Source organism: Chelon labrosus (assembly GCF_963514085.1).
Source record: "Chelon labrosus genome assembly, chromosome: 4".
In the NCBI taxonomy this organism is placed as follows: Eukaryota; Metazoa; Chordata; class Actinopteri; order Mugiliformes; family Mugilidae; genus Chelon; species Chelon labrosus.
This window is the reverse complement of record NC_140340.1, coordinates 29,338,046-29,347,679: the sequence shown is the minus strand read 5'-3', so window position 1 is coordinate 29,347,679 and position 9,634 is coordinate 29,338,046. Positions and strand designations below refer to the sequence as shown.

Genomic DNA, 9,634 nt, shown 5'->3' with positions numbered 1-9,634 from the left:
CAACCACACACAGAATCTTTAAAAAGCACTGGCCTATGTTGCTGTACACTTCATCTACTTAGTGAATGGAGGAGGAAGAGAGCTATGAAGTGGCCACAGCTCCAGCTACATAAGTATTAAATGGCACAACTTTACCAAAACAAAGTTCTATAAAGTTTTTGCAGTATTGCTGGAGTTTTGACCACTTCAGTTCTGTCTTTTGTGGCAAGTATTAAAACAGCTATTGTGTCTTTAGAAAACTCAGATTGGTTTGTCTAGATGCTTAGATGAGTAATACTAAAAAAAATGTCCCCATACAAGAATTAATTTATCTTATATACTATCAAAATTGAACTAAGTACTATGAAACTCTTCAAAGGGTCTGAAGTGAATGTTTGATATGCACTGAAATTTAAATTGTTCATAAAGACAAAAAACACAGACACTGTATGATCAACATTTTAGTCAAAATTGCATTGCATCCCCTCCAAAAACAACAATTTCTTCTTTTAATACAAATAATGTGTCAGAATTAAAGTCAGAGTAACAGTATACATTTGATAAAATGGCAAGAGAAGCACCATCCCCGTTTAGCATTGCTTTTAAAATCTTCACGCAACTCTGAGATAGATGTCCAATTTTCATGTTGATATGCTCCTCGACTGAAGTTATTACTCTTGTCTCTGTGACACAGTTCTGATGGAACTTTGTCACTCGCAATCCAATAAAACACGCTTTCCATTATACATTTAGATGACAAAATATATACAACATACCCTTGTGCAAAATGTGTAAATCAAACCTAAAAAAGTTTAAGAGATGCCAGACAGCACTGTTATGGAAAGAAAATAGTGTACACAAGGACATCTTTATATATTAGCTTTGTTTATCTTTCCCTCCACCATTCACAGAAGAACTGACACAGAAAAAATAGCATAGCTGGGAGCAGGTTTGATCAAACATTAACTATAGCAAATCTCTATAATTCTTCCACATATATACAGCTAGGCTAATATTGTGTCATATACAGATATATAGTATAATGCACACACTGCCCTTTGATTTTCTGCATCCTTCAATATAAATTATGTGGTGTGGATGGACAACAAACAGTATTGATCAACAACAGAATGACCACATGTGAACCAGATGGTTCTCTCCTCCGCCGTAACTGTGGAGTAGATTTATGATGCCCTTCAAGTCTGTAGTGCACACATACTATTAAGGAAGGAGTAATGTACCCAGTCATCAAAAGGGGGCAGCACTGGCTTGGCTTTAACATCGGGTCCACACAGGCCCAGTGGGGTTTCATCCGTCACATTATCCAAGAGGTGTCCCATAACAAGGATTAACACGTGACCACGGAGATGAGTCCATCCCCTGCCCGCAACCGTCTGGTCCCTCCCAGTCCAGTCTGACTATCATTTCAAGAAGACAACGTAGAAGGCCATGGTCAAGCAGGACACCGCCACGGCGATGTGAAGCCTCGTCCCAATTATTGCAGCTAAGTGGGAGAGACAGGGGGGAAAGTCAGGTCAGCTATAAAAGCTTAGGAAAGGGAAACACAACAATACTGTAGACAAATGTGTATCACTTATGCAATGTAAGTAACTTTCCACCACAGAACTAGTTTGAAGCATCTTACTCCAAATTAATAAACTACCTCCCTTTTTATTTAATATTTACATGGATGATTTATTTGTGCAGCTGAATGAAAGTGACACGTAGTATTTCATGGCAGTTTTCACATAAACTACTTTATACATGCACATGTTTGGTGATTTTCCACCCATGTAGTGGGAGTCTTCACCAATTCTTGAGAGTATGGTTAGGATTTGGACATAAAATGATAGTAATATATTTGACATGACATTAGAGAGTCAGAATCCTGGAAGTTTCTGATTTCTTACTGACTGAGACAGACCTTAAGGAGTGTAATGACATAATAATAATAAATAATTAGGGCATTACATAACCAATGATTTAAGATGATGGGCCCTGCAAGCTATATGTACATCAAATATGTAGGCCAGTGCTTTAAATTTACTATGTGTACAGTGACTGAATACCTCTCCATCTAAAGCTTTCTGTACACCCCTTCATACTGCCCACCTGGGATATTCCTACAAAGAAAACGCAGCTTCCAGAGACTAACAGTGGCTTCCAGTGAAGAATAATGCACCTGCTGGAAGCCTCTAGAGGCTACTGCACAAGAACAGATGGCTGTTAAGGAGGGTGTACCCACCTGCTCTGCTGTAAGACAAAATCGTATACGTATATGCACCAATCAGGCATAACATTATGACCATCTGACTGTGTAGGTCTCCTTTGCGCATCCAAAACAGTTCTGACTCATCAGAGAATGGACATGGGCCTTCTGAGGGTGTCCAGTGGTGTCTGGCAACAGAGTGTCGTTAGTGGGGGCCTTTGAGGGGAGGGGCCTCTTTGGATCATCCCAGAGATATTTGATCAGTTTGGGATCTAGTGAATTTGGAGGCCAGGTCAACACCTTGTGCTGCTCAGTAGGTAGAGCGGGTTGTCCACGAACCAGAGGGTTAGCGGTTCGATCCCCGGAATGTGCCACCTGCCGAAGTGTCCTTGAGCAAGACACTGAACCCCCAATTTGCTCCCAGTGCGTGGCACTGGTGTGTGAATATGTGTGTGCTTGTCTGAGCGAATGGGCAGATGTGTCTGTGACTGTAAAGCGCTTTGAGTACCAATAGGTAGAAAAGCTCTATATAAAAGCAAGGCCAAATACCATTTACCATTCCCACCGTCCAAAGACATACTTGTTAGGTTAATTTGTGATTGGTGTGAGTGTGAATGGTTGTCTGTCTCTCTGTGTTAGCCCGGTGGTAAAGTGGCGACCTGTCCAGGGTTTACCCCGCCTCTCGGATAAGCTCCTGCTACCCTGCGACCCTCCAGACGACAAGCGGTTACAGAAAATAAATGAATGAATGTCTGTGTCAGGCTGCATCCTGCTGGGGATGGCTGCTGCCATCAAGGAGTGTCATTGCTATGAGGTGGGGGTGCCAGGTCTGGTCTAGGTGGGTGGTACATGTCTAAGTAAATTTCACATGAATGCCAGGTCCAAAAGTTGCAGCAGCCATCCCCAGCAGGATGCAGCCTGACACAGACATTCATTCATTTATTTTCTGAAACAGACCGACTGAAAATCTTTCGTATTTTGACTTTAACCAATCCTGAGGCAAGCTTGGTCAGACAGAAATACATAATGTGGGAGCACTGACATTCTTGTCCAAATGTAAATGCCCGATGACGAAGGTTTTACTTTTTTCAGTTATCATTTTATGAACTCCCCACCCCAATGAGCTGTGACCTTAATAAAGTCTGATTCTGAATAAAAATAAGGAAACAGAGAAGCTTCTGAGAGCCAAATAGTGTCAACTATTACTGACTAGTAAAGTTGTCTGACACTAATTCAACTGAGCAGGTGTTTGACTTCCTAAAGCTTCATTTAGATTTATGTTCAAATTATTTGGTTCTGCATCCTTGATTCAATAAATATTCCCAAATAATACATCGGTGGGCCACAGAAATAACAAATAGACATACACAACATCACATTTGGATTTGGCGTCCGACATGTTGTGAGCCACATCAGTGATAACACATTTTACATTTACCTTTGTAGAAGACACCCCATACTCCTTTCTTCTCTGACAGCAGCCAGCTGTTGAGGCGAGGCACCTTTTTCAGGTACGCACAAGTGCAGATGAACAGCAGCCCAAACACCAGGATGCCGTCGAAAGAGTACACTATGAAAGAGGATAATGTCTGGACTTAGTGGCAGTTAGCTGAACGTATAGCTCACTCAACTTTTTTTTTTTTTAAACATGTTCACTGATGCATGAGAGAATCTAAATGTATGAGATATTTATTTTGCAGTAGACTCTAATGATTATGTTATGAAAAAAACATTACTGCTATTCAATTAACAGTGAAAATATGGGGTGCTTAATACTAAGATGATGTGATTTTAAAATCTAAATATGTGTACACATCTTCATCTAATATGTATCCCATTCAAAATACATGAGCATGGAGAGTACGTTGAGTTTTGAAGAAGACACTGGACAGTAGTTTCAATCTACACCATCTCTACAATAATGATTTCTTCAGTTTATGTCAGTGTTGTCTTACATCTGACATTTTTCCCAATATGAACTGGAAATACTGCTGATATTAACTGAATTCAAAAAGTAGCCTACTCTACCTAGTGGTGAATTTATAACAATATACCAGCGTGCACAAGCTGTGTTGTTGACTCTGGTAGGTTAAAAGTTTCATGCACTTGCAGAAACGCCAGTAATCTCAAGATGGTGCACTGAAATAAGCAGCGACATGAGAAAGGGATGAGGTGGATATGTTAATGACTAACTTCTGGTACTTGCTATCAGTTGTGGTTTACCTGAATATTTAGCCACCCTAGTCAAAGCTAGCTAGCACACACTAGTCAAAGCTAGTTAGCAAAACAAAAATAGGAGATTTGAAGAGTTTAATATCAATTATGGCAAACGTAGCGGCGAATCTGTGCTTATAACAAACAAGTGATGTAACATTGTTAGACCGAGTAAAGCATTTGTTTTTGTGCTAACAGGCAGATAGTGCTGCCTAGGGCCACGTCTACAGCTAACCTAGCCTCCACTAGCCTTCCTTCCTACAAGTAGCCTAACTTACATGTCTGATGCTGCTGCCGACACGTCTTAGCTAGTGGGATAATACAGTAAACCTACCATTTGTCATATTCGCAGTTTGCTCTTTGACGACGTTAAGCGACTGTTTCGTCCTCTACATTAGCAACTCATCCTAGATTTTAAAGTAAAGACAGAATTCAGTTTGCTTCGCCTCGCAGTCACTCGGTTGACATTTCCGTTTCTTCTTCTTCTTCTTCTTCTTCTTGTTTTATGGCAGTTGGCAAACAACGTTTGGTTGCATTACCGCCACCTTCTGAAATGGAGTGTGGGTCTGAATACTATATGTCCCTATGCTTAAATGATCTTTATTAAACCAGTTCGTCTAAGAAAAGAAAAGAGAAACTTAAAACATACATCTCCAGATTTCTTTTGTAAAATATCATTTAATATTAAAGGAGTCTCTTCCTCTTCTAGTTGATGTCTTAACTGTTGCCTCTCATTACCATATCTAGTACATTCTACAATTACATGTTCTATGGTTTCCTGAGTGTTACATACACTACATCTCCCATCAGCATGTTTTCCCACTAGAAATAGTGTACTATTTAGTCCTGTGTGCCCAAATCTCATTCGTGAAATTATGTTCTCTTCCTGTGTATTTCTGCAAGTACTTCTACTCACCCCCACTCTTCTTTGAATACTATACATTTTCCTACCTGTCTGACCAGTATCCCACAAGACTTGCCACTTCTCCTTTATCTTTCCCTTAATAATGGATTTAACTTCAGCCTTACTATACTTAATACTTAAACTTATATGATCCAGTTCTGTTGCCTTTTTTTGCATACTTATCAGCTAACTCATTCCCGGTCACTCCTTTATGAGCAGGAACCCAAACAAAACCAACATTTATTCCAGCTTTCAATATCTTGTTTGCCATCTGGACTATTTCTAGAACAATGTCTTGTCTAGATTGTGAATTTATGTTTTGAATACTTATCAGAGCTGAAACTGAATCTGAAGCAATTACTAAACTTCTTGGCCTATTGCTCTCTGCCCAAGAAAGTGCCATCAAAATAGCAATTAATTCTGCTGTATATACTGCTAAATTATCATTAATTCTATTTTGTGATGTTATTTTTAACTTTGGAATAACAAAAGCCACTCCCACTCTCACATCCCTTTTGGACCCATCTGTGTACAATATAATTCTATCCCCATATCTCTCCCTTAAATACCCCTGCACCTCATAACTATCTATACCCTCATTCTTAGCTTCTTCCAATAGACTAAGATCAACTGAAAGATATTCAAGAGTCCATAAAGGAACTCTTGAATACACTACTGTAGGACTTAGATCTAATGAGGCCATTTCCGTTTCCCTGGTTGACAGTCTTCTTCTACGCTTTATTTTTGTTGTTGTCCAGCTATTACTATGATTACTACTGCCCCCTTCTGGAATGAGTCATTCGCACCACGTTAAAATGAAAACATTCATAGATTATCTTTATTGACACACAATACATAGTATTGATTGCATTCATATATATATATATACATATATATATATATATATATGAATGCAATCAATATTCTCATGATTTTAATTTAGCAGAATTTATTTTTTATTTTTTTGTATTTAGATGGTATTTCTCCATAAGTTCACCATGAATCAGAACTGTGTTTTATGTACAACCCTGCAAGTGAGATATTTGCAGCGGTCCTTGATCACACCGCTGTGCAGCAGCCAGCACCTATGAGCCGAATTAACAAATTGTTTCGAAATGCTGGCTCTGCTGCTGCCCCGAACCTGGACACACCTCAGCCAGTAGAGGGAAGGATGAGGATTAAAGTGAGCTTCCACCCACACCACAACAAGCTGACACCATTATACAGCTGAGCCACCCCCACCCTATTCCCAGAGGGCCACTACGGAACAAATTGTCTAGCCACTTCTGTTTGCTTTTAGGTCACAAAAAACAAGCCCTGTTTCAGCCAGTCTTAATTCACCCATTGCTCGAGAGTCCTTTATGCAAACTCTGTCACACTGAAATGTACACACATAATCTGTATATTTCTACTACATCAGGACAGAAACAGTCAGATTTGTATGTACAGTTTGTCTCAGGATTATAAAAATGTTATACCTCTATTTCAGTTTTTTAATATATACAAACATAATACAGGCTCACAGCAGTTGGGGACAGATGTGCAACTCAATAACTAAGAAAAAAGATCATCAATAAACTGATGGATTTAACAATAAAGTAAACAAACACCACATTTGTTTGGTTATCAGTAGGCTCCTTCTTGTCGCATTGGCCTAATCTCTGCATATGCCACTCTCAGACAACAGAAGTTTCTCTCCTGAGGGAATCAAGCATGGAACAAAGGGTCTTTAGACAGATAATGAGATTTGATCACAGGATGGTGTGGCACACCTGCTCTGATCTGCCATGCTGCAGCTCACTGTGCACACCGACAACAACAGTGACCTGCTCCTGTTCCTCTGGCTTCTACAGGCTTCAGCACTCTCTCTTTAGCATCTCTCTCTTCAGCAATGCGTCTCTACAAGTGCACACAGGTAAGAGCAGTTTCCATTTTTGATCACTTTAATGCTATTGGGTTTGCAAATTATCATGAGTAAAGTTGAACTTGAATTTGTAAAAATGTGTCCATTGTTCAGAAAACCAGGTTTAATTATCTGTGCCTGTGCCTGGATAATGGTTAAAGGAATGTGTGTTCTGGACTCCCACTGGAAAAATATCTCATGTGCCAATTGTACAATTTTAAGAAAATGTAATCTTTATGGTAATTTGGAAATCTTGAACTCATTTCTGTCTTGACATGAGCAAAAGTTGAATCAGCCCGTAGCAACCTCGCTGAGAGCATTAATATAGTTGGATTGCACAGGTCCAAAACACAGTCCATAGAAATGAGCATTAAGATTTAAAAGTCTGGCACATAGTGCCTACAGTAATCTATCTACTGATTTTCTTTTTATTTATTTGAAGATATATCTTTTAACTGAATGAACAACTAATTCAAGTTACAGTTTGCCATACTGTGCTAATCCAAAGAAAGCACTGAATACTTTTTTATTTTGTAATACGATGTGAGCATATCAGCATCCATTTTCAATATGATTATTTAAATGTGCTGATGACTGAATATACCTGCTTATACCGTACTGTTTGCATATTTTAAGCTTAATTGTATTTGTATTGAAATGGAATTGACTTACTCCTCTTCTTCATTCAGGCATCACAAAAAATGGGCCTTCGAAACAGAATAGGTAAGAAGGAAGCAGACAAAAAGTTGAAGTTCATATTGCTTCAGTGAATTTAAAGAAATAAGAAGCCTTAATTCATTACATTATCAGTCTCCGTTACTGAGATACACTGGGTTTTATTATTGTGCATCAGACACACACCACGGCTGGATGCTCCCATGTCACCAGGTGACGGAAAATCAACAACAGGAGGATGCTGACCTCATCAAACCCAGAAAGCTTCCAAATCCCGTCCTGGCTTCTCACCAACACAGGGCTCTTCATGAAGAGCTGCTATTCTGTCACAGACGGTGAGATACCTGTTAGTTCATGATCAGGTCACAAAGGCTGCAGGGGCACACACGTGACATTAGTCAGCAATATGCAGCAGAGAGTTTCATACCATAAATCAATGAATGTTTGAAAATCTTTCTTTATTTACTTGTTCTATTTTATTTTTATTTTTGTGGGCTAGTGTGTGTGGTAAAAGCCGGTTGTAACTGCATTCAGAAAGAAGAACTAGTTCTCCAAGTCAGTATTTGAGTTGTCCCGTTACTCAGTCAGCGAATCCTCTTAGGATTCAGCAGTGCAGCTGACCAGGGAGGTGGCCGGGGATAAGCAATATGCTTAGGCCGTGTTTAACACTAATCGAGTCAAAGGTACAACACCCAGCTAGAGATCACTGCTGATCTCTCAACAGGGGACATGAGAGTTTTCTCACTCTTGTGACTGAGAAAACAGAAATCATGTTTATAACTACAGCACAGTCGGTATAGTAGAAAGCAAAACAATCAATGAACAGTCATGTTATTTTAATCTATCTGCATTGCTTGGTGAGAAGCACTCCAAGGAATTTGTTTAAATTGTATCTCTAGTTCATTATTATCTTGTGTTCTTAGTGGGGTACTGCCACGACGAAAGCCAGAGCTGCAGTGTGTCCTGGAACACAAACAGAGAGAGCTGCGCAGGCAGAGGGACCTGGCTCTCCTCCCCCTCTCTGACCTAGAGGTGAAGCTACGCACACGGCAGCAGAGAATACAAGTTGTAAGCATTTAAGTTAAGAAAACCCTGCAGCTTGGGAATCTTGTTTTACGGATCATGTCTGAACATAGATGTCTTCTATCTTTCAGTATGAGCTGGAGGAGAAGAAGAGGAGTGAAAGTCTGAAGAATGTACCAGAGTTTGTCCGCGTGAGACAAGCCCTGAGGCATATCCCAAATTCTTCCTTATGATCGCTACAGCAAAGGTGCAAATATTAACACAGTCCACAAGTTCCTTCAGTACACTGCTGTTGGTTAAAAGGGATATTATGCTGGAATGGTCAGTCACTCGGTTGTACATTATTTAGAGAATAATGTTTGAGTGTGATTCAGGTAAATTCAGGAGGCAGTCTGGAGGTTTAAAGTCCTCCTGCAAAATGCAGTATAAAAGGCCTCACATAAGCCTCAGCTGAACTTTGCAGTGCATGTTGTCCTCATTTCTTGCAGCAAAGATTCAGGACCAAACTAGGAATTATTGCCCATAGAATATTGTATCCATGAAATCAAATATAGTGTTGTATGTTGCTTTTGATATATTATACATCTGTATATTTCTTTTTGTATATTGCTTTCTTTGTCACCTACCGTATATGGCACTATACAACATATATCTAAACAAAAAGGTATTTTGTGTTGTGTAATACCCATGTAAGAGATTTTGGAGTACCATAATTTCCTGGAAAACA

The 9,634-nt window shown here is 39.5% G+C and overlaps 2 protein-coding genes across 2 annotated transcripts; one reads left to right on the top strand and one right to left on the bottom strand.

The window, feature by feature from the left end:
• Positions 1-427: 427 nt before the first annotated feature.
• Positions 428-4,880, bottom strand: tmem167b (transmembrane protein 167B). Its single transcript, XM_084543527.1, has 3 exons — positions 4,737-4,880; positions 3,627-3,758; positions 428-1,483 (listed from the first exon to the last, which is right to left on the bottom strand). The coding sequence occupies exons 1-3, from the start codon at positions 4,744-4,746 to the stop codon at positions 1,401-1,403; spliced, it is 225 nt and encodes a 74-aa protein (XP_084399653.1). The 5' UTR covers positions 4,747-4,880; the 3' UTR covers positions 428-1,400.
• Positions 4,881-7,910: 3,030 nt separating this feature from the next.
• LOC311487303 (protein FAM107B) lies at positions 7,911-9,403 on the top strand (the record flags this gene model as incomplete). The annotated part of the gene is made up of 4 exons (XM_084543525.1): positions 7,911-7,932; positions 8,063-8,219; positions 8,808-8,952; positions 9,039-9,403. The coding sequence occupies 4 exons, from the start codon at positions 7,911-7,913 to the stop codon at positions 9,138-9,140; spliced, it is 426 nt and encodes a 141-aa protein (XP_084399651.1). The 3' UTR covers positions 9,141-9,403.
• Between the last annotated feature and the right edge of the window lie 231 nt (positions 9,404-9,634).

Coding starts and splice junctions, on each gene's coding strand:
- tmem167b (XM_084543527.1), bottom strand. Junction 1,484..3,626: donor ATGGGGTGTCTTCTACAAAG/GTAAATGTAAAA, acceptor TCTCCCACTTAG/CTGCAATAATTGGGACGAGG.